Here is a 25,882-nt window from a genome sequence, read left to right as displayed (position 1 = left end):
GAGAATGTGTGTTCACTTATAATCAAGCATTTTTTTCTAGCGAATACATGCGTTCAGTATGTGTGTGTGTGTGTGTGTGTGTGTGTGTGTGTGTGTGTGTGTGTATATATATATATATATATATATATATATATATATATATATATATATATATATATATATATATATATATATATACATGGCGCTTTATATAGCAATGTGATACAATATAATAGAAAGGCTTTGACAAGATGTCTGATTTTAACGGGGTCAGATAATGATACCGTTTAGCGTTAATCAAGAAAGACAATACCATAGCTATGAAGTTGCATAGTACATCGACTGATATGTAAGGCTTAGTGTGTTAACACTTACACTCTCCGAATTCCGGCGGTGCGACTGACTTTTCATTTTATGTATATTTAGTTTTATTAATCAATTTTTGTCACTATGGTCAGGGTTTCTGGCGTTGCAAAAATAAAATAACCTTTAACCTGGTATAAAAATCGCGGCCAAACCAAAGTAGCACAAGTGGAGAATGACCAAAATCTATTTTTAGAAACGTGTGAAATGTGCATGTATGTGGCGCACTGTGGCGTTCAAGGAGCGGGTAGGTTTCAGCCGGCGTTGACTCGACAGATGGGGCAATCTGCAGGGGCAAAGGTATTCCAGTATGGGTTATGTAAATCAATCAAGCATCCATGATTTATTTAACCGGCACTGTTTTGTAAACGACGACCTCGCCAATTCGGTGATGTAGGTTGTCAGTTGTAAATACACACATAGGCTGACACGGACGGAGAGGCATGGCATCGTGTGTGAGCAGACGACAACTGCATACTCTAGCTTTGTTTGTTTTCATGGCGCAAGGTAAGCCCTGAAACTTAGATAAATATTAACATTGTTCTGAATTTGAACATATCTGTATTTTTATTACACAATATTTCTATGAGATTAGTTTTCGTAACTTCGCCCCCTCGCTGACATTTAAGCAAGTACTGGCATATTATTTTTACTTATTCCAAAATATTGGAGTATGTGCATAATTATATATTTGAGCAGTATAACTCGTAAATCTACTTGACAATATTGCAATCTAAGGTAAACCTGAATTGGAGTCGCATTATATACTCTAAACCTTTAATAAACTCAATGAAATACAAATTACAAACATGGCGTATAATTTTTGGTCACGCTTTGATACATTTTCTCCAAAAAGTTTCGACGATCCTTGCAGACTTTAGAATTACAGAAGATACTTAGAATTTACTCTAATATTTGATATTCAAGATGGCTGCCGTTGGAAATTTATTTTGATCTTTTCAAAATAATGGACACTACGCTGTAGGTTAACTTAAAATTATGGCAACAGTGAGTTCAAACGAGCAACATACGAAGAATCGTAAGATTTGAAAATGTTAAAAAATATATCCCCTTTACATGCAAATCATGAAAATTCAATTACAAATTCGCCATGCGAATGTTACGCTTGTCTCACTTTCTAGACCTCGTCGCTTGACTGACGCAACGTGCGCTTGCGGTAGCAATACATGGCGAGGAGCTAAGCGACCATGCTCGACTCTCGCGACTTGGTCCTTCACTTTCCTTGAGCGAAGCGTTGCGGTCTTGAAATCGCGGCTAATGCTACGCCTAACCTATGACAAATATCTTCAGTTCTCACATCTTTCTCAAAATTCATATACTATTGCTAGAAGGCATAGCAATGTATTGTACTTGGGCAAAAAACGTCAAGTGAAAAAGGCCTATTCTTGTTACGACAACTTTCGTTGGGGACATTTGCCTTGATGTCAACACCATTTTAAATTATGACTATGGAAAACACGCAAATGACAAACGAAACTAAGTTTAAATTTCAATTTAAGAACCCTTTTCAGCAATATATCTTGTTTGGAAGTTCAATTTATAATGTCGTTGTTAGAATTTCTCCCTTCCAAACGTTTGCTTAGACTCGAGGAATGAGTTTGTTTACCCCGCGCGTGTGTTGTGATTGCAATTTGTCAATGAGTCAAATGATGTTTGGTTGAATTATATACCACTAGAAGGATAGACAGAGGAGCAAAGAGCATGTAAGTGTGACTTTTTAGCTCCGCTGTCAGCGACGCGGAGCTTATCAAATAGGTTGATTATCCGTCGTCGTCCGGCGTCCGTCGTCGTCCGGCGTCCGTCGTCCGGCGTCCGGCGTCCGTCGTCGTCCGTCAACAATTGCCTTCTCCTCTGAAACCACAAGTCCAATTGCTTTGAAATTTTATATGCAGTTCACTTGGGGTGACCTCACTTCAGTTTCTTCAAATCATGGTGAAATTTGCATATTTGTATTTTTGGGGCATTTTTTGTGTTTTTTTGGTAAAAAATCTTCTACTCTGAAACCGCTCGTCCTATTCCTTTGAAATTTGATATGCAGTTTGCTTAGGGTGACTTAAATCAGATTTGTTAAAATGGTGGTGAAATTTGCATATTTGTATTTTAAGGCAATTTTTGTCATTTTTGGTAAAAAAATCTGTAAAAATCTTCTTCTTCAAAACTACTGGTCAGATAGCTTTTATATTTGGTACATATGTCCCTAGGGATGATCTATTTCAGATTTGTTCAAATTGTGCAGAAATATGCAAATTTGCATTTTTAAGGCAATTTTTGCCATTTTTGGTCAAAAAATGTATTTCTCAAAAAGTACTGGTCTGATAGTTTTGAAATTTGGTATACAGGTTTCTATAGATGAACTAAGTAATATATATTGAATTTCTGATGAAATCTGTAATTTTGTATTTTTTGGGCAATTTTTGCCATTTTTGGTCAAAAAATGTGTATTTCCAAAACTACTCATCTGATAGCTTTGAAATTTAGTATACAGGTTCCTACAGATGAACTAAATGATATTTATGGAAATAATGATGAAATCTGCAATTTTGTAATTTTGGGGCAATTTTTGCCATTTTTGGTCAAAAAATGTGTTTCTCAAAAAGTACTGGTCTAACAGCTTTGAAATTTGGTACACAGGTTTCTGCAGATAAGCTTAGTAATATATATTGAATTTCTGATGAAATCTGTAATTTTGTATTTTTTGGGCAATTTTTGCCATTTTTGGACAAAAAATGTGTATTTCCAAAACTACGTATCTGATAGCTTTGAAATTTGGTATACAGGTTTCCATAGATGAACTAAATGATATTTATTGAAATAATGATGACATCTGCAATTTTGAATTTTAGGGCAATTTTTCTCATTTTTGGTCAAAAAATGCGTTTCTCAAAAAGTACTGGTCTAACAGCTTTGAAATTTGGTATACAGGTTTCTATATATGAACTGAGTGTGATATTTTGAAATTATGATGAAATCTGCAATTTTTATTTTTGGGGGGCAATTGTTGCCATTTTTGGTCAGAATATTTTATTCTAAAAACTACTCATCAGATAGCTTTGGTTGACATGTTCTTAGGGATGATCGGATGTGATATATTCAAAGTATGATGAAATCTTCAATTTTGTATTTTTGCAGCTTATTTTAGCCACTTTTTTCTGGCCACTGCATTGAGTTATCAAAGATTTCCACCTTCTTCATCAACATGTGTCAAAAATAGTTATTCTGTACATAAACACAGCGGAGCTATATCGACCGCTAGGTCGCTTGTATTGGCTTACTGATATTGTAAAGTTGACATTAGGGTCCCAGCAATACTATGCAAGTCAACAGATTATGAGGACGATTTCGCAGGCGTCAGAATGACTCATGGAACCGGAAACCACCATCACAGGAAAGCGGCAAAAATGATGGCGCCTCTAAGTAACAAATATAAACAACCACCATAACAGTAATGTCCGTTCACGATTATGATGTCAATGGGGACGAGGCTGGCGGATTTCCCAGTCGCCATTTACAGAAATGTGTGTATTTTACACATTTCCCACAGTTTGATTGATTCATCTCCAAAAAGCATGTCAAACTGCCTTTTCAAGGATACTGGCCCGGGGCTATTGGAAAGTCACAATTCTTGCCTCGTTTTCGTGTTCAATGACAGTGGTGACTCGATATGGGATATATCTAGCTTATAAATGCCGAGTCTCTACCCTTAAATTTCAAAACTGGAACGTTCCCAACGATTGCAGGCAATATATAGCGTCACAATTTATGCCATCGGTCTGTTTGAATGTAAACAACTTGAAACATGCCTGACAAGACTACAAATACTTGATGAATAGTATTTCTGTCACATGACAGTTAAAATAAATACCAGTGAACCTCAATAGCTGCACGCATGTACCATGATTTTATATTACTTCATCTTAAACATGTGAATAGTTTTCCACATAAAGAATGTTTTCTAGTCCGGCATCTCAGTTCTATGAAAGTTATAGAACATGCAAATACCAAGATCGTAGAAATATTCCCCGTCACAGATCTTGTAATTTCCAGAGGATTTTAGAGCTGTGTTCAGGACCTATATCCATTTCGGTTCCGTCAATACAGGACTGTATATTGCAATTTTGCACTGCATTCATCACTTCTGTTATCTCTGAAAACACGACTGTGTCTTGGAAACTGTGTCCATTGGATAGAGCGCCACCCGATGTCGACTCTCAGTGTATCTTTTGGATCAGTAAATTCGTAAAATTTAAAACATTCTCAGAAACAACAACAACACATAAATGTATCATGAAAGACATGCAAAAACTGTATAGAGCATGTCTCATATATAATATCTGTCTGAATAGAGCTCTATACAGTCATGTACAACAGAAACAAAAACAGGCACAGGATTTGAACCCTCGTCACACACCTGTGTGCAGATCACTGTATATAGCAATGTTATTACACGACTGCATGTAGACCCTAGTCACAGCATTGTTATAACTTAATACCGTTTTTACTGACACAAACCTGTACCAAATCCCGGGGTACTGGTCAAGGTCTATTACCACGATGTTTTTTGCCATATCTTGTGATCTTACGATTTCATTCTCTCTCGCAGTTCTGGCATCAGTAAACTGCTCCCCAGCCCCAGCTTTGCGATCTAAGCGTGCGATCATAGCTTTGGGTGAAATGATCGACTGTACAACTGACAGTGGTCTGATCGGAGCGGCCATCGATTACAACAACTATGGCTGTTACTGTGGTATCGGAGGTTCTGGAACGCCATTGGACGCCATTGATGAGTACGTGTTGCACGCAAGTCCTTTGGTGTATACCATATTTACAATCTAAAAGAAGAGAGTTCTTGGCCGTCAAATAATAAGCAAATATACATCTCTGCTCAGTGCATCATAAATAAACGTGACCACCTCTGTCAGCTCTTACCGTGCGCACCAAATAATCAACCTTTCTACTGTCTCTAGCTAGCTGCTAGTCTCTCTCACAACCCTTGATCGCTATGTAACGTCTTGTCGCTGATGTGATTTACATCATTGTTTCCATGATGGTCTGGCTAAGCCAGCTACAAGGGCAAGGTAGTCGGGGTACGTTAGCTTGAAATCGAGGCAGGAGTGGGCCTCGCTACATTACACTTTGAGGCAAATGTGGGCTATTGGAGAGTGTAGAACGTGTTCCTACAAATCTTCTCATTCATCCACCCATCCAACCACCCACCCATCCATCTATCCATGCATCCATTCATCCATCTTGCTAGCTATTCAGTCGCTGGCTTCTCACAATGTCTGTATTTATATACTGTGCAAAACCTCATTGAGGTTCCAGTGTCAGACGTGTATACTGCATTGTACGTTTTCAACTAGGGATTTCACATACAAATTAGGTAAAATTTACCGATATTTGAAATTCAAAATGGCCGCTCTACAATATGTTATCTCTATGAGAGAAAATCGATTTTCTCAAAAACAAGACAGTAAACTTACTTTTCCTCACAAGCTTCAAAATACCCCCCACAAGCAGTAGACCAGAGAAGTATTCCAAAAATTTTGAGAATCTGAATATCTGTCCCCAAGCCGCGTTCTACCTCAAAGTGTTTCTGGTCAAATCTTTGTTTTTAGATGCTGTATGCACCATGATAAGTGCTATTCAAGATTCGACGACAACGGCGACTGTCCAACTCTACAATTATACATCACCCTGTACGACTTTGAAACCAGGTACTGTGGTACGCCATATGCAGAAATTAGATGCAGTAAGTATATGAAACAAAAAATCACTAATCACTGATTTTGATAAATTGAAAGGATAAATTAACAAAAACGTTAGTCTTGGGATATGATTAAAAGTACAACTCTCGTCTCGGTTGCTAGTTTTTAAGTCAAAATTTATCCACGTGAACGCAATGACGGGTCCGTTAGCTTTTGTAGGTATTTGTGATCGGTACAAGAAAGCATGCCACTGGTTTCTGTAGGTGACGTGAAAAGTACGCGTGTTAGCCAGTCCCTCAGCAAGTTTCACACTATTAATAAAAAAACAAACCCTCTCATAAAATCGAAGATTGTCAAAAAAGTTGTCAAAATGCACGATTTTCTACGTATAATATTTCAATCTATGGCAAACGTGTGACTACCCGCTTAACCCGTCGGCCTGAATTCTGATTTCATTGTCATCATAATGTAACATCCACCCCACACAAAGACTAAGCTTACGGAATTATTGTTATTATGAATATCTCGAAATCGAGACCATTTCAGTAATTAAGTGTTTGTAAACTGCTTGTAAGTTAATTCACGGTGCAATATAGACAAGATGCATACATTGTTAGGGCGTTCCGAATTTTGAAAGTGAAGTGTAGCGTCAAGTCACAACCGTACAGTGAAACTAGTTATGAACTTTGCTTTGTGTGTGTGCCAGTAAGCGCGACCCATCTCTTCCATGTTGTCACCTTGGTCCACAAAGTCAGTAATGCTAGTTTGTCCAGTCCTTTAAAAATCTCATCATGTGATGCTTTACCTTTCTTTTTCAGAAACTGTGGCTGAATACGAAGGAGAAAGACACGCTGAATGTAAAGCAGATATATGTAATTGCGATAGGAAACTTGCCGAGTGTTTTGGTAGAAACCTAGACACATATAACGACGACTACAAGTTTTATGATACAGATCTGTGTGTCTAATGCTCTAGTATACCGCCCTCCTACGTCCACCGAAATTTGCTATAAGATGACGAGCGCCTTAGCTTTGCTTGTGGTAAAGGAGTACAAAACTGTCGTTGACAAACGTTGTTCTAATCCATGATTATTACATGTTATGTATTGTGGACTGTCTAAGCTTATATCGCCTGCGTTATTGTATTCGGTGGTAACCGTCCTCTTTGAAATCACTCTGACATATCTCGGCTACAGAATAGTTGCCATGCTCATGACTACAAGACCTTCATTTCCTATGGAACGAAGGTTTGAACCAACCCACTACTGACTTCTCCACACGTCTCTAGATAGATTTAACATTTGTTTGCTATCAATTGATTTTTTAAAGGCAAGAAATTCTGATTCAATTCTCGTCATTGATGATTATGTTTGTAGCTGACGTCGTATCGGAGTCATACATAAATGTAACGGAAAAGTGAAGTACATCTACCATGTATGTCTTGTGGCACGGTATACCAATATGGCAAACGTTTGTGAGAAACTGAAAGTGAATGCGCGGATCGAAATAGAACGTCTTGAGACTTCAAGTATTTTCTTTTATAATCAATAATGAAAATCACAGGTCATCGTTCAAAAGTTTGGTATTAGAGAAACGAATTACATAAAATTCACCGATATTTGGAAGAATTATTCAAAATGACCTCAATGCCCAGTGAATAGGAAAAAAATTCACAAAATTTTCACAAAAAAGGAAGATGCTTCAAACTTCATTTACTCTAGGGGTTTCAAATAAGTCCAAAAAGCAACAGACAGTAAAAATGTTGTAAAACATATGACTGTCCCAATATCTGTCCCCCGAGAGACTGGAGCGCGGTGTGGTAGCATTGCGGCGTGGATAATTCTAACCAGGTTAGAGAGTCTCCGAGTCGTTGACCGGACTCTGCTGAGATTCCCTAGCTAGGTTACAATTATCCGCCCAGGGCTACAATCTCTGTACGAAGATTGTCCCCCGAGGTGCATTCTTCAATAATTCCTCAGGAATGGTTTCAGGACAGTGTCGACTTACTTGGCATCTTTCTATACAGACTGATTCCAACGAAACTGATAATTCAGTTTGGTTGGAGACTTTAAACTTTAATAAAATAACAATAAATTTCATTAGCTGTTGTAGTTTGATATGTTGCGTTTACATAAAACGATTGGAACTAAATTTTAGGATAATTGGATCTTTACATTTTTTAAATTTCTGAAAAATGTTAGATGCCCTATAGCTGAATGTTGCAATATTACAAAATGCTTATTAAAACAAGTATGTCACTTAAAAAGAAAAGTAGATGGGATTACATTTGTAGACTAAATCAACATTAATTCCCCATCCAATTATCCCAAATTAGTTCCAATCCTGTTACTTATACTTTACTCACAGCTATTTTACAATGGACCCAATCTGTAACTTGTGACATGTTGTATCTTACTTGAACAAATCACACTGAGGATAAGTACACTGTAAACTGTATGAATTATACTGAAAGTTCTCTTCGAAAATGCAATTCCAACTCTTTTATGAATCTTTTCATCTAGCTAAATTGGAAGAAACCTCATTCAATATTAAAAGAAAATGCCATTGTCTCCTTATCAATTTTGCTATAATCTCCATCAAACAAACTTGCTTACGGCAAAGAAAATGAGTAAACGGAATTTGATAGAATCTGATTTTTTCCCCATTTATCTAGGAGATTCTTTTCCACGTGTGTTGGATTATGCTGACAGATTATGGTAAAAATATATACAAAGCAAAGAAAGAGTAATTGTACATGTGCGACTGTGCTTTCTCATGCGTACTATAGAGGCATCATTAATCATGGACCATTGAAGATACATAAACTCGAACAGTTATAGGCTTGTCAACACGAGGTGTCACAAGTGCATTGTATATTGTTATAGATTACTGTTGAATGAACTGAAGTCAGAACGTAAAGAACTACAATATTGCAATGATGTGCCGTATACTTCACAAAAGATGCATCCTATCCCATAATACTACATAAAAGGGGATTTGGGGGCAACAAAATATTCCCCTCTCATAATGAGCCCTTCTCAGTCGATTTGCATATTTCAACAATGCTCAATAATATGTTTTGCAAATTAACATATTTATCTCGCGAATCGAGCGTCAAATGCTTACTACTGCGGTATGTACATCACGCGGACATAAATACTTTGGTTGAGAGACAAATTATGATTGGATGAAAGTTATTAATGTATTCAACTGTGACAATGCCCAGCCTGGTATGTGGTGCATATGTGTTGTATGATATCACGTGATATTGCGACCTGACTGCCGCACTGTAGGCGGTGATAGCAAAACACAACAGCGTTATGGCATCAGTGACTTATGCGCACTTTGCTATTTACAATATGGCACCATGATGGGGTTAATTAACGTGCTACATTTGCAAAATTTGCTCAATGCACCCATGCAAGAAACGCTTCTTTCGAACGAACACTCCTGCCGCCAAAACCCATAAATATGCTGCCTTGTATGTCGACCTTTTTCAACTGTTCGTGAAATGAACTGACTACCGCAGTTAAGGTAGTGTGCGCCTCGAAAGAGCTTGAAACTTTTGCTCAAACTTTCCTCAATGCCACCTTAAATCATTCTCTTACCAAATCAAGAATACAAATCAGGGATCATCGTGCACACTTTGGTACTAAAGAAACAAATAACCTTATCTTTATTGATATTTATAATTTAAAATTCAAAATGGCCGCCATCCCAGTTTTATCTCTATAAGGAAAATAAACTGATCGAAACTGTGAAAATTTTTCCTGGTCAAAGACCTTCAAAATGGGACCTCACAAGTGGTAGATCAGGTAAGAACTGTACACATTTGAGATTCCGAATATCTGTCCCCGAGGTGCGTTCTATCTAAACGGGTAGCACGGTTGTTGTCCGCACAGCAGACTGTGCGTAAATTGTAAATATCTGTACACGCGTACAGTATACATAAAAAGGGATCCTCTGTTTAACTTAAAGGGAAATGGTCGTTGGTACTGCGCCTGTGCGAGTTTCTTGTTTACAAACAATTTATTTCTTGCACGGTATCTAGATGCACCTCATCATCATAGCTGCAACATTTAAATTATACGATGTAGATTATGACAGACATATTTTAACTTTCATCAATCACCATCGTACCTTGGATACAGTGTTTCCATTGGTCGTATGGGTCCCATATGATCTTTGAGCGCAGTTCCGACGACTGTATCCCTTTTACGAGGAGATGAAGTGGTTTTGACTGTCAGATCTCACCAAGGGCGACTTATCTAGTTATGTTGTAAATGAAATACAACTTGTTGCCAACTAGAAAAATGATATCGTAGTTGCATTACAAAGGATTAAAGAATTACTTGAATCCGACAAGAGAAAAATTAATGAATTATCCTCTTCTTACTTCACGTGAAATATGTTTCCGTGGTCTCCCCGTGTGTAACCTCCAACAATCTCATCGAGTTTAGTGGCGTTAGAAAGCAAATCTGGCAAAATTCCAACTCGCATATCTTGAGACCAGGAGGGTATCCATATGCATACACATAGTGTTTTGTTGATTGTTAGAAGCAGATGGGAAACGAGAGACAGAAAGGTACCTTGCCAGTCTCATAAGAAGAAAGTTAAAGTGCAAGTAACCGATGAGTTAACATGGGAAGACTACACTACAAAAAATTTCCAGCGCTGAATTGCTCTAAATTGATGAAGAAGTCGCCCTTTCTTGAAAAAGAGTTTAAAAGGGGTCAGTTAGAAGCAATAGAACAAAGCTTTCTACTGCCAGGAAAGAACATCAGACTTTGTCTTGTTTTCCCAAAGTTCTCTGTCGTCAGCTGTACATAAGATTCGAACCTTATTTCTCAGAAAACACTTATTCCGCGGAGAACTAGCTTAATTTTCATTCATAGCATTTATAAGAATTAAATCTTACATCTCGATCTTTAGAAGAAGATCAAACCCCTTCTCAAGTAAACTGGTGGTTAACACATGTTCGGTTTAATTTGCTTCGGTTTTGCTTCGGTTTTAGTCGGTTTTTCTTCAGCTTGATTCATTCTCAACATATGTTAGCTTTCCCTCTGAAGGGAAATGCTTTGCATGTGAAACTTCAGCCTGATTTTAATTTTGCAAAGCCTTAGCATGAACCGTTAGAATTAGAATTGTCACAGTTGTATGTATGATTCATGTATACAACTAGCGGATGGTGCTATTTTCATCAATTTGCTTCTGAAGAAGGCAATCAGTTGTGGATTCACAATCATTGTAATACTTCGTTTAAGGTATGACGCGCCACAAAATTGAAAAGAAAACGTTTGTGGTTTGGGTATTTTTTTGCGATTTTCCGAAAGGAAATGTGAACCATTCACTTTCGAAATCAAGAATAAAAATCAGGGATCACCCAAAATTTGACACCAGAGAAACAAATTATCCGATTTCCACGACATTTGAAATTCAAAATGGCGTCATCCCTATGACAAGTCTATGGGGAAAAATAAAATTTCCGATTTCACGAAAATGAGCCAGTGAAAACTTCATCTACTCCATGAGCTTCAAAATGAGCTCCGACAAGTTAATAGACCAAAAACGGTATTGTAAAAGTTTGAGAGTCCGAATGTCTGTCCCGAGACGCATTCTATTCTTATTTTTTTAATCATCGAGACACTATTCTGAATTACAAATTGCATACTTTTGGTTAAATCAAGACAGCACTATACTAATTTAAAATTTCAACACTAGACAGGAAGTCATATTGAGTAATTCATGGACGACATGCAAAACTGAGACAAAAACAATTTCATAAGTAGAGACATCTCGTGAACTTGAAGGCAACAACATTCAAGCTAACATAAAGGCATGGGTCAGGCGTCAGATTGTCTTGCCAGGAAATTTACTTACTAGATTTCAATTTCAATGGAAAACAAAAGGCTATGACACCTTCATAATCCTCTTACAGACTAGGACAAACTCGATCCCTGGGATCGAGTTCCCTACTTTTACGAAGGCAGCCTCAAACCTAGTTTGTAAAACCGTCATGAGAGTCAGCATAATATAGAAATACACGGACTCACAAAACCTGTCGTCTGCTTAAGAGTTTATTTGCTTTGATCGTAGACTGAAAATTTTTGACTAAAATTGTGTTATATGAAGTCTAGGAAAGCATACTCCACACTCCATGATGCGTTTTGACTTGCTATTTTATTGCTGGTTTAGCCATGCCAGAAATCTACAGAACGACATAACTAGCTAAGTAACATCACCTAACACGAAACACTAAATTCAAGTTCTATCCCGCGTCGTTGAATCTGGTCAGCACATTTCATCTTAAGATTTCTTTGCGCAGTTTCTGCCCCAATTTTTCAACCTGTAGCGGATGTACTTTCTGTCGTATTTGTCTTCAGCACCAGCCAAACACTTAGCGGCAGCCGAGTCACACTGGCAGAGGTCGTGTTTCACCTTGGCATACTTGTCGTCTCCGTACGCTTCAAGAGTACCTGGGATAACAAAATAAAGGAAGATTAAGGAAGAATGCGCCACATGGACAGATACTCAGACTCTCAAATTTTTCGAATATATTTCCGGTCTACCGCTGGCTTAGGCGCACTTTAAAGCTATTGGAGTAAGGAAACATCTTAATATTTTAACTTCGAAAAATACACTGGTATGGCAGCCATTTTGACACCTGATTTTTTATTCTTGATTTAATATGTGAATGGTTGAAAGATTAATTGAGGAAATACTGAGCAAAAGTTTAAGGCTTTCTCTTGCGAGGTCATACTACCTTAAGGTACACGAATTTATCAATCTTATGGATCGAAGACGGCATTAATATTGTCGAATTTTGAGCATCCTATGATAAGAACCCAGAAAAATGGTTGAAAATACTTTTAAAAGGGCATATGGCTGTGCTTGTTTTGGAAGTTGGTGAAACAGTTCGGTATTAGGTCCTTTGAACCATAACATTTCCTATGTTACATAGATAGATACATAGATAGATACATACATGTACATAGATACATAGATACATACATACATACATACATACATACATACATACATACATACATACATACATACATACATACATACATACATACATACATACATACATTTTGTAAGATATCTGTGTTTGTTATACTTACTGCATTCAGTACAGCTCGTTGTTTTATACCTCAAAAGACGTAAGCCATATTTACGCCAACGAGATTTTACCTCACTGACGGCGGCGGCAGTGCACTGGTCACGGGTTTGGCAACACCTGTAAAAAATTTTATACAAGTATAGTAGATGTGAATCTCAAAAAAGCATGACCATATCAACTACCTGATTCTAACAGCAAAATTACGAGTTAAAAGTCTCTCGGCCCCGGAAATGCAAGTTTTAGCTCGGTCAAGGAAAAGGATTTTTTAGACTTATTGAGTAATTTGAAACACTGCCATCACTGTGTGGATTTTACTGAAAATACTTCACAGGATGACTTATAGGATGGACAATTATAAGAATGAATTATTCTCACAATGACAAATCAATTTAATCAAAACATTTCAAGAAGTAAATAACAAAAAACACTGGTAGATGAATTATTGTACACAGCTAAATAGGCTTAAATAATGAAGAAAGATTCGTTATATAAACAGTTTATTTGATAAACCTGACATCTACAATACGTTACAATACGTTTGATTATAATACAATAATCTAATAATCTACAATACGTTTGATTATATACCTTCGTTTGGTTACGATGTAAAAACAATGGACGTTTTAAGAGATAAAATAAAAGTTCATGTATTATTAAAATAGCACATCGTTTATGTCGCTTACACTTTGAAAATATGATCTCAACTTTATTACCTGTCCACGTCATCAACTGGCGTTCCCCGACCTCCAAGTCCACAGTAACAACCATAGCTGGAGAAAGCCCACCAAGACTTCTTAGTGGCACAGCTTATCATTTTACTGTAGTATGATGACGCATCGCTGCCGGTATCTTCATCTGCATGGGAGACAGGATGTGACTAAATGATGAGTGTGAAACTTAGTTTATGGTGGCCGATTTGCTGTTTTTGATTTCCCGGCAATAAAGAACTGTGCAAATACAGTATGGAAGCATGTTCGTAAGTAAGACGCCAACTTGGTCAGAGAGAGAGAGAGAGAGAGAGAGAGAGAGAGAGAGAGAGAGAGAGAGAGAGAGAGAGAGAGAGAGAGAGAGAGAGAGAGAGAGAGAGAGAGAGAGAGAGAGAGAGAGTTCCAGCACTGAAGCAGCTTCTGAGATGAGATTTCGCATGCGCCATATTTTTATGAGCACAGATCCTAAGCGTGAAAATTAACGACAGTTAACAAATAGGAAGTGTACGAGAAGCTTAGCGTGAGGAGGGGAGCAACACTGTTAATAACTTTACCAACCTGATTCATCCGAGTCGTCTCTTTCTTCGATGTCGTAAACATCGTCTCCAGCGTCTAAATCGTAGATGTCGTCGTCTTCGAATTCGTCACTGCATCTCACGACCAGCGACACACTCAGCAAGAGCACGAGGAACGACAGTTTGAAAACCATTTCGACCAAGCGTATAGGTACTCAATAGAATCGCCTATGTGCTTGCGAATTACTTCAATGACCATTTTATCTTATTCTACCCAGCTCCCCACTGCTCGCCACAAACAAAACGTCAGCTCGGAGTCTCTCGTGCGAGTTAATTAGTTAATTAATGAAGTATGACACATCGCGGACCCGATCACGAACTGTTTACAGACAGATAAATGATAACTTGCGTGGGAGAAATATTCATTAAATTTTTCAAACAAAATGGCAAAGTTACTTGAAAAATTGTACGTCCGTAGACGACCAAACTGCGTGTCGTATTGAGCAGTCCATATGTTAAAGTCTGGTATTTAATCACATGTCATGTCGGTATTCTTATCTGTATATTTAACTATTGACGCCCTGGGGTTGGGTAGCCACATGTCCCCTGACTTAAATTGAATAATACCTGAGCGATGTTCGGAACTCTTGGCAACGGGATGTAACTATGATAAGTGTTCAGAGCACCACAAAACATACACGGCTAAATTTGGACTCATAACTGTTGCGTTTGAAGGAATATCGGCATTTTGATACTGTCAGCTGGATTAAATTTGATATCATGGCGACTGTTTCTTATATCAGTCTAACTCTCATCACTGGACGTCCATATCGCAAAACCATGCTGCATCTGGGATGCAGAATGGTTTTGAAAATCGTAGGTGAACTATGTATATATGTTTAGATTGGCAGCATATGTGCAATTTAAATATTTTCAAACGTTTACTGGGCTTTAATCACAGAGAGTTTGCAATGGTGAAAATACAAATGTTGGTTTTGAAATGAAATCTTACCTTTCGGGTGATACACAACCCGAAAAACTTTTGCTCAAACTTCTTTTTTTTAATGAAATTTTTAACAATTCTCTTTCATGATGAAAAGAAAATGACAAAAAATCAGGGGTGATCGTGCAAATTCTTGAGATTTGAGAAACGAATTACCTCAAATTTAATTTACATATATGATATTTGAAACGGCCGCTATACCCAGTGTCAACTCTATGGGGAACTTTTAATGTTGAATTTTCACAAAAAAACAAGACGGGACCTGAAACTTCACCGTCCTCAGGCTTCAAAATGAGCCGCAAAGGCAGCTTTGCCGTAATAGATAAAGTTTTTTTTCAGGCAATCCCACCCGCCTAGTCCGCCGCTTAAGACAATGTTGCATACCTCTGTATGCTGGGGCTGTGACCTGTATGTGAGGTCACCGTCTTTTCACATAATTTTGTTCAGGTTTTTGCTCTGTAAAACCTTCACCTTAGTCAAAGCCACATACCGTATAAACGGTAAAATATGCCATACATTTATAGATACGTATGTATTGATTTACATATATATTTACTAAAGGTAAATTTTTATGTCTTCCATTTCAAGCTTAAAATTCCATGAATTCAGTCTTTTTCATGTAATACATCAGAATATTTATTTTGAAATATTGAACAATTTTATACACAAGATAATCAATCACATAAATTTTGTGAAGTCACGCGACTTTCGTAAAACCATGTGAAATCGCCTCTTTGAGCTCTGTAAACAACTTTGCCAGAGTATTAAAATGATCGATGAATGGTACCTTAAAGCCGAAAATTCTCTAGCATGCATGTTCGAGGTGTGCTGAAGATAAACTTTGCATAGCATAGAGAGTATGTGAATAAAGTATAAGAAAGGTTTAATGATGGTCGGAGGAAAGTATAGTAAAATGACAGCGTTCTGTGGAATTTTAGTTCCCCGATCATCAACCGTGTGTAATGGTATCGACAAAATGCTCTCATATTTGTGTGGAAACTTTGCTTATCAATGCTATTTATACAGTGCCAACATAAGCCCAGGATTGAAACGGACAGATCTTCTGACTGGTTGATACACACGCTGCAAGCTGTATAGATGTTGTGAACCGGTGGGTGCGAGACATCAAATTGACAGTCAGTTTGAGAGTGACGAAAACTGCCGTAAAATTCTCTGGACCTCGATTGTATCTGTCATGGTCCACCTTGTGATATCCTGTTCACACCGTTCAACCCCTGCCTATATAAAACACTCCAGGCAGAAAAGATATTTTCGACGCTACATTTCTGAATCCTAACAAAACTTTTGGAATAATGTTTACGTTGAATATTATAGATGTCTTTCCAAATTATGATATGTTGCCCTCTACAAGGTATGTATTGATCTCTTTCTACTTGCTTGACCGTTGGCGGCGTCGTGCACTTTATCTATGCATTTAAGCATTGGTGGCGCTGTCTTCACGAGCGTACCGACTTATGTTGGCAAATGTGTTTGTTGCCAAGATGAAACCTTTTAAGGTGAAGTACTACGAATTACGTCAAAATTAAGTTGTGGTGTCATTTTCTTGAAACTTTGCACAAATATTCTTGGAAGTTGTGCAAATGGAAAAAACAAATAAAAAATGGGGTCACCACGCTCGTTTCCATGGAAACGGACGTTAAAATGGCGTCGTTAGAAATAAATAAAAATGATATAATTCACTTAAACTAAAGAAAGCAATTATAAAAAGCTTAGCAAATGAGTTAATTTTAATAAATACCAAGACTTAAGATCCATATCTATCGAATGTATAGTTTTCATGATGTTACTATAGAAATTTTTACATAAGTATAGATTACAAAATGACGATATCGAAATTATATCACTACATAATTTTCGAACTTTCTTCCTGTCGCTTTGAATGGTGTCATTTCGACCAAACTTGGCGAATAAAATCCTGACATAATACCATTTAGTTTACACTTTTAATAAAAGGGTGTCACCACGCTACTTTTTACAATATCTCCAGGTGAATGGGTAATATGCGCCATGTAAATGGGAGAGAAATGTCAATTTTTCGCTCATATTGAATAAAAACCAGCTTCCTAGGGGGTCAAAATATGACAAGGTTATAGGTCACATGTATTTCTAAGAGACTGGGTCAAAAAATCAATTAAAAGCGCAAATTCAACAATGACAGGTGATGTTAAATACATGCGTTACAAAGTAACCCATTTGCGACACGTTGGAGTTAAATCTGCGCAGAAACGTTCTAAAGCGTGTGCGCGTGCGAATTCGTCGCCCTTAACCTTAAAACACTTCATTTTAGTGAAATTTTGTCCTAGAAATGAGGACAAATTAAAGATGTTAGACCTCGTTAGAAAAAAACAGCGACAGAAGGAACTGACGGTAACAACAATCTTACAGATGTCAGATATGTTATTCATGTAATGTAGGCCTACATATTATTGGGAACATAAGAAATTCATTCTTGGTTGCATTGAGGTTATCTCTCTATACAATCACATATTATACAACTGACATATTTGTCTGTCTACATCGTATTTTTTCATGAGCCGAAAACCATAGCTAATGATTCTATAAACACACTGGCACCCAAAAAGAGAATAAGAGAGAGAGAGAGAGAGAGAGAGAGAGAGAGAGAGAGAGAGAGAGAGAGAGAGAGAGAGAGAGAGAGAGCACAATTGTATCGGCTAATAATATCAATCTAAATACTGATCTTAGTGTAGCCAAGTATGTTTAGAATAGCCAGACATGATCCTCTATTGTTTGCAACAAGGAAAATGGTCTATTTTTACTCAACTTTTGATCCACAGAATTGTTTTCATTTGTTCAAACCTTTTTGTCTCATGTATATTGTACTAGTGGGTATGTACTAGACATTCATCTGTAACAGAGCTCGTGAATTCTTTTTTAATTTTCGAGATTTAAAAGAGGTTAGGACAACTGGCAATAATTTTTGACATCCTAGACAAGTCAGAAACACGTTCCGGTGCGTAATCTCACCTGTAGGTCTACTCTGCACACATATGCACACAGTTTTCACGCCTCACAATAATAATAATGACGAAATAATCTAATTCTGCTGAATGGTGCTTTATTTGCTAATAATATTGAAGTTAGAATAGGACAAGTTCACACAATTTAGATCAATATGGACCGTTGATGTTACAATAATATGTTTAGAAGTCGTTACAAATAATGCACAAAACTACTACAACGCTACGCGGTATGACGGTATTTGATTATGACTAACACTGACTCTTGTTGTAACGCTTGTTTCCTTCGTTATAGATGTTCCGAGCGAAGCATTGTGCGGCGTCTAAGTCACATTGACACACGTCGCACTTGCATCCTGCTCTGCGATCTGAACCGTAGGATGAAACTGGAGCTGTTAGAGGAGAAATAAAGAAAAAATATTGAAGTGTACGGGCCTTTGGAAATTAGGGGTTTTATAATGTTATCTGTAGTGCATCGAAATGACTGAAGTAGTACATCCCTTCACATGCACTTTTTAAACATTAGCTCAAATTTCCTACAGTAAAGTTAAAATCATTATCTTTCTCAAATAAGTGTAAAAGTTCGAAAGAGTTCTGTGCAAACTTTTGAAACGGAAAACACCGTGAGCCGATATTTCAAATTTAAAATGGCCACCATTAGATATTTAATTTTTCACGATAAGAGTGAGGGGAAAGTTTAAATTTCCGACAGACTTCAAAGCAAGTCCATATATAGAACATCAACGAAACATACAATTTTGAGAGACAGAAATATACAATTTTGAGAGACAGAAATATACAATTTTGAGAGACAGAAATATACAATTTTGAGAGACAGAAAATCTTCCTTCGAACATGCGGAACCACTCTTACGCCCTCAAGATAAAAAATAATGTTTTTCAATTAGTATTCGAACTTACCGCAACTAAAACAAGATGCTTCATAATTTGCAAAGTAAGGATAATAGGAGGGACATCCAGAGCTTATAGCTTGACGGTAGCAAAGATCGTGGGATCTGCAACAACTAAAGGGATAAATCGAAAGAATATTAAGGAACATTCAACGTTTTTAGTTCTTATCTGAAGTGACAGATAGAAAGATGAAAATATACAACATACTCTGTATGCAAACCATCGGATACTGAATTATTTTCCACTGATCGCAAAAGCTCGCAATAAACTCTAGGCTAGTAAGTATATTAGTCAGGAATTTTAACCGCAAGGGGCGCTTCCTGTTCCCGCTGTACACGTGCTATAGTATATATCTGCTCTGTGCTGCATTTACTGTCACAGGACGCGGTATGGACATGCTACGTTGGCATTCAGTTCAACCTTCGATCCTGTCAACCGTATTTTGGTGAAAATTTACTTTTCACATGTTACATGTTTTGTGATAAAAGGTATTCGCAGATTAGAAATAAACATGAAAACTCGACATGAAATGTACAATGTTTAATTTTATGGTCACCACTAAAGCTGCAAGAGTGCTTTCAGGATTGGGAATCTACATTTTTCAAGGTTTGTTTTATGGAAAGTTTGAAGTGTTGTACTAACAAACATCACCATGAAGAAGCAACAAATAAGATCAGTGTACCTCATGACAGCGAAAAACTCAATGGACTGATTGTTACTAAATTTGAAAGAAAATCGACGTATTTGTTTATTGATCTATTATATAAATATCTCGAGTACTGCTTGTTATCACAATGCATTTGGCATGTATCTGACACATGTTGCGACAACATATAAGCAGTTTGATAGATTCAGTATCCCGCTCTTTAACCCAGTGAGCGCTGTAATTTTTCCCGCAAAAAAAAATTAGTGCAGTATTTTACCAGTTTTGTGAATTAGTCTGCAATTTTTTCCTAATTTTTGACCAAACGGACATAACATTTCATTGCCTACTGATTATTATCAAAATTCCAGCAAACCTTAGAAATTACATATGATAAAGGCAACAAAATTGACTTTGGCGCTCAAAGGGTAAATGATATGTAAATTATACGCAAAGTATACGAATGTATGCAAATATGCATACCTTTTCACAAAACCGAAGTTGCCCCACCATCGCCACTTTTGACTTGCTTCCTGCGTTTCTAGTTTTGCACAAGGCCTGCGATCCCAAATACAGAAGCGTTACGATATCAAAAGTACCTAGTAAGTTCGTTAGAATTCTTAGAAGAGCGAGGTCCAGACGTTCAATGTTTCGTCGCCTGCGACGCCGAAAAATTAAATCTGTACACCCGAGTACAACTATGAATGCACTTACCTATCTACTCCGTCGACCGTTCTGCCTCCCCCGCCTCTACCGCACCAGCAGCCGTAGTTATTATAGTCGAGTGGGTTTCGTCCCGTATGGCAATGTATCAATGCCGCAAAGTTCAATAACGATCTTTTACCTACTTGTTGTCGCTGTTCCACACCTGAAACATAAAAATGAAACAAAAACAAAAACTAAAACACAAAATAGAAACATATAAAATGAAAACAAAACCATCGAAGTGTTACTGTAGCTTCATTGTTAATTGCATCTTTCCTATTATGGATACTATATGAAGTATCATTTCGTCACCGAATTGGTAAAATTCATCATCTGGTAGACGACATTGTTCTCGAAGTCGATTGAAGCCCTGTCAAAGGGAAGTGGTCGTCGGAACTGCGCATGTGCAACTTTCTTGTTTACAAACTGTATTTCATGCACTATATACACATGCATCATGTCAAAACAGCTGCAACATTTAAATTTTACGACGTACATTAAAGGTATACTGTCACTGTTCTAATTATTCCACAGTTACCATGGAAAGAGAAAATCTAACAATCACAGATTTTAAGTGGGTGGCCGTTTTTTAAAAACAGCGCCCTCACATGGGCATTTTGAATACCAAAGAATAATAATAATAATAATATTTATTTCTTTAAAGCGCACTATACATACGTCTCAGTGCGTTTTACACATTTAAAATTGATAAAATACCAGCAAAGCATGACAAACTTAAAATGTAAAAACAGTCAAATTATGCTAAAAACGTACATGGTTAAAATTGATGAAAATTTCTGCAGAGTAAAAACAGTCAAAATACAAAAAACATTATTGAAATTCTACAGAATGCCCCTTTGACCATATATGGGCATATTTAGATTACAGGTGACTGTATACCTTTCAGACCAACATATTTAACTTTCATCAATTGCCAACGTAGCTTAGATACAGTGTTTATATTGGTCGTAGGGGTCCCTAGCGACCTTTGACCACCGCCCTTTAAATGATGTGAATTCATCGCTTGCGGATATCTCTATGTCCCAGCCGTATACACTCATATGCACCTAACAAACCCACGCCACGAAATGAACGAGAATAAAACAGACCACCACGATTTTTCAACCGCTCGTTTCTGCAAGAGAATAAGAGCAAATTCTACTCTCAGTAACCTCGTCGGTTGCTGATTTTCCTCAACTGTCTAAAAGCGCACCCCTATCGTGATAAAATGAATAGTTTTGAAGAAATTACCACGGTAATGCATGTAAATCAAGCCTTTAAGGTAGTATGCGCCTCGAAAGTGAAAGATTTTTTGCTCAAACTGTCCTCACAGAATATTTCAACTGTTCTCTTTCAAAATAAAGAAAAAAATTGGGGGTCACCGTGCAACTTTTGGTAGTAGAGAAACAAATAGCCCAGGATTTACCGATATTTGAATTTCAAAATGACCCTCGTCCCTGGTTTAACTCTATAGAGAAAAATAAAATTTTCGCTTTTCGAAAAACTACGACGGTGGAAAGTTTCCTTACACCAAGAGCTTTAAAACAAACCTCCACAAGTGATATATCAGAAAAGAATTGACAAAGTTTGAGAGTCGGAACATGTGTCCCCGAGGCGCAGTCTACATTCAGTAATTCTAACAGTAGCAGTGCAAGTAAAAACAACGATACAGGTTTTATTCACCCAAGTAAAATTATCAGTCTGAGATTTTTTGAGATTAACAAGACTATACACAACATGGACAACAGACAGGCAATACAAAATATCTACTCATACCTAACGTTTTTTTTTTGTTTGTTTTGTTTTGTTTTTGTTTTTGTTTTTTTTGCAGGGTTTCCCTTGTTCATTGTTATGTTTAAATTCTAGGATTCAATTGTGAATGCATTGATACGATACAAACATTAATCACATTTTATCGAGTGGGGTTTCTTCAATGCAGTGTCTTTTATAAAGTGTTTTAAAATTTTGACAGTGACGTACAACGTTCGAAATCTCTGTACGGTGACCTTACTCATGCTTCACGAATTGTAGAGAGATAATGATGATGCGTGCCGTTTAACGGAAAGTGAATAGATACGTCACCGTCTTCTGCGCGTTCTCATCACATTTTGATAACGTCACGCGTTCTCTTGCCGTTTGCTATCCACTTTTCGTTGTGAAACGGTCATTTCCCTCTTTAATTCTTCTCCGAGAGCAATCTGTACACCACCTTTCGGAATTGACTTTACTTTCAATATTGCTATTCTATTTTCATATTTTATCGTTCAATGTCAATTATTGTAAGTCGTTAGAATTTGACATATTGTTGCTGAAAAATTCAAGACTTACAATATTTCCTGTTAGCCATTCGATATCCGAACACCAATGGAATTTTCACATTTCATCACTGTTTTCCAACTTACGTTCAAGGAAAGGGAAAGGAAAAAGAACGTATGAAGACATACATACCAGTTTCTTCTGCATCGTGATGCTCGGCGTGGCATTGAGTTGCCAGGCAAAGCCCAAACAAGAAAAACAGCAAGCCGTATCCTACAGACATGTTAAATACCATTTGAACGAAAGCTACAGACGTTATGCTGTACTGTCGGGAGAAAGTTTGATCTGATTTGCAGCCTCCAAACCAAATTTATAGATAACATATTCGTTGACGTATACTGCCTCCAGAAATAGCACAACAAATGGGAATGGAAAAGTTGCTGACGATAAAAATTTGCATTTTTTAATATGATATACATCACAACTTTTGTGGTGAAATAAAGCTTTCTTCAAACATCAATTTTTGTAATGTGTAAATATTCCATGGTACTTCACTCGAAATTATCTTTACTCTCTCAGAGTACAGTAGTCATAAAATTCACTCCAGTTGTTCAAACAACTAGGGAATTAATGAATAACAATGTAACACGGTACTCTACAGAATTTCGCTTTTCGAATGTCAATATTGGTGACTTGGCTAAACATAGGCCCTATATACGAAACATGTTGAAGAACACGCCCTGTGTACATAAGAAAGGTAATAGAAAAGTCAAGGTCAATTTTAGGATGACAAGTCGAATTCTTGGTTCCGAAAAAACAGGAAGAAAGCTCTGTTGACATTCGCATTTCGACCTGACCTCCTTCAGTCACCGTGCGGCGTGAATATTCCCTTTATATTTCTACATGGCTAGGTGTCACAGTGTTTCCTTCAACCAAACGAACCTGGACATTTGTCATATCAAAAACATCCTACCGCACTAATGAAACTGAACACAGACTGACATCCGACCTGAAATAGTCCTTGAATTTTTGGATATTTTGCAATGTTTCGGCTTTATAAAACAGAAACACGTTGAACATAGATACACCAGAGTTCGCAGAATGAATAGAATGATCAAATATTGTGTAACTTCTGATAGCGCCAAGATATGGAATCGATTTGTTCTCAATACTGTATGTATGTATGTATGTATGTATGTATGTATGTATGTATGTATGTATGTATGTATGTATGTATGTATGTATGTATGTATGTATGTATGTATGTAAGCTTATGTATAATAGATAACATATTCGTTGACGTATACTGCCCTCAGAAATGGCACAGCTGTCACACCGAGCCATATAGGAATATTGTGAAATAAATTTTGTTCAAGCATCATTTTTGTAATGTGTGAATAGTTCACGGTACTTCACTCGAAATTATCTTTACTCTCTCAGAGTACAGTAGTCATAAAATTCACTCCAGTTGTTCAAACAACTAGGGAATTAATGAATAACAATGTAACACGGTATTTACAAAACTTCGCTTGCCAACATCGATAACTTGGCCAAACACAGACCCAATTTATGATACTGACTGGCTGAAGAAGACGACCTCAAGGTCAGTTTTAGGATGACAAATCGAATTCTTGGTTCTGAAAAGACAAGAATAAAGATCTGTTGACATTCGCGCTTCGACGCTACCTCCTTCAGTTACTGTGAACATGCCCTCTCATATTTCTACATAGCTCGGTGTCACAGTGTTTCCTTCAACCAAACGAACCTGGACATACATGGTTCGATCTCGCATCAAAACATCCTACAGCGGTAATGAATAACAGACTAACGTGCGATCTGAAATTGTCCTTGAAATATTGGATGTATGTTATGTAACTTCAAATCGCTCCTAAAAATGGAATCAATTTGTTCTCAGTACTGTATTTGCGCGCCAATGAAAAGTACTTTCGTTTGTCGCATGCTTATTGGACATTCACTGTCTCGGCGCGCGAATTATTAAACCCGAAACTATACAACTACACGTGGCGCGTATTATTAAAACTGAAACTGGGTACAACTACACGTGGCAAATATGAAGTTCCTGAAAGGAGGATACTCAGTCTCTTGTAGATGTAACGGTAGAAAAATGATTTTTCTCCTTCACTGAAGAGGGTGTTTTTTTGGCATTTCAGTCGCATTAGACGATTTATGAGAGTTGGCAGCGGGAGGAATTATTCGAATGAAACAATTCCTGCAAGGCTTCGTTTTGCAACTGTTGTAAATTTAATCTATAATCATACAGACAAACAGAATAAATATACATGAGCTACCAGATGAGTCATAAAACTCCTACATCGGATCAACACGACATACCGTGTGGCATCTAGATCAAGAAATCACGTGGGCATATTACGCATGATCATGAATCCCACACACCAGGCTGGACGTTCTCACCGATGACGATATTGGCGTTTATCCAATCATAATGTTTGTCGTTCAACTTCTGCATCCACTTTACGATAAAATTTTTTGCAGTGTTAGGAAACAAATGTGTTGGAGTATTCTCATGACAATTTATCCTTGCAATATTATAACGACTTGGATCACAGGCGACCCAATTAGTATTACTGAGTTTTTCACACTGTTTTCTCTATCATTTTCTCTTCTTTCTTCATGAATGATCGGAATAAATAAAATAAATGGTTTATATAACCTAACCTAGCCTCTGTAGACTCTTTATTTATTTTACACTCCATTACAAGGACGTATATCTCTCATACACACATGCTGTAATTAATTAGTCAACACAACTAATTATGCTAATCCGTGGACTTATCAGGGATTTTACGGGTTGGTCAACATCGCGAAAGATAGGAATGGCTCCTTTTTCATTAACATCACTATCTTTCCGATGTTGACCAACCTCTGATAAGTCCACGGATTAGCATAATTAGTTATGTTGACTAATCAATTA

At 37.2% G+C, this 25,882-nt stretch overlaps 2 protein-coding genes and 1 long non-coding RNA gene across 3 annotated transcripts; 1 reads left to right on the top strand and 2 right to left on the bottom strand.

Moving 5' to 3' along the window:
• Positions 1-657: 657 nt before the first annotated feature.
• LOC139114980 (acidic phospholipase A2 PLA-2-like) lies at positions 658-8,706 on the top strand. Its single transcript, XM_070676892.1, has 4 exons — positions 658-849; positions 4,964-5,147; positions 5,979-6,112; positions 6,887-8,706. Exons 1-4 carry the CDS (start codon positions 786-788, stop codon positions 7,033-7,035), a joined length of 531 nt encoding a protein of 176 aa, XP_070532993.1. The 5' UTR covers positions 658-785; the 3' UTR covers positions 7,036-8,706.
• A 3,522-nt stretch (positions 8,707-12,228) lies between these two features.
• LOC139147221 (basic phospholipase A2 DE-1-like) lies at positions 12,229-14,654 on the bottom strand. Its single transcript, XM_070718238.1, has 4 exons — positions 14,456-14,654; positions 13,904-14,045; positions 13,192-13,307; positions 12,229-12,543 (listed from the first exon to the last, which is right to left on the bottom strand). Exons 1-4 carry the CDS (start codon positions 14,604-14,606, stop codon positions 12,374-12,376), a joined length of 579 nt encoding a protein of 192 aa, XP_070574339.1. The 5' UTR covers positions 14,607-14,654; the 3' UTR covers positions 12,229-12,373.
• Positions 14,655-18,503: 3,849 nt separating this feature from the next.
• Positions 18,504-20,833, bottom strand: LOC139147217 (uncharacterized). The gene is made up of 3 exons (XR_011555671.1): positions 20,683-20,833; positions 19,335-19,438; positions 18,504-18,806 (listed from the first exon to the last, which is right to left on the bottom strand). It is a non-coding gene; the product is annotated as an uncharacterized lncRNA (long non-coding RNA).
• Positions 20,834-25,882: the final 5,049 nt, after the last annotated feature.

The sequence above is a fragment of the Ptychodera flava genome, chromosome 2 (assembly GCF_041260155.1).
Source record: "Ptychodera flava strain L36383 chromosome 2, AS_Pfla_20210202, whole genome shotgun sequence".
NCBI lineage: Eukaryota > Metazoa > Hemichordata > Enteropneusta > Ptychoderidae > Ptychodera > Ptychodera flava.
The sequence above is the reverse complement of the archived record's forward strand: the minus strand, read 5'-3'. Positions and strand labels throughout refer to the sequence as shown.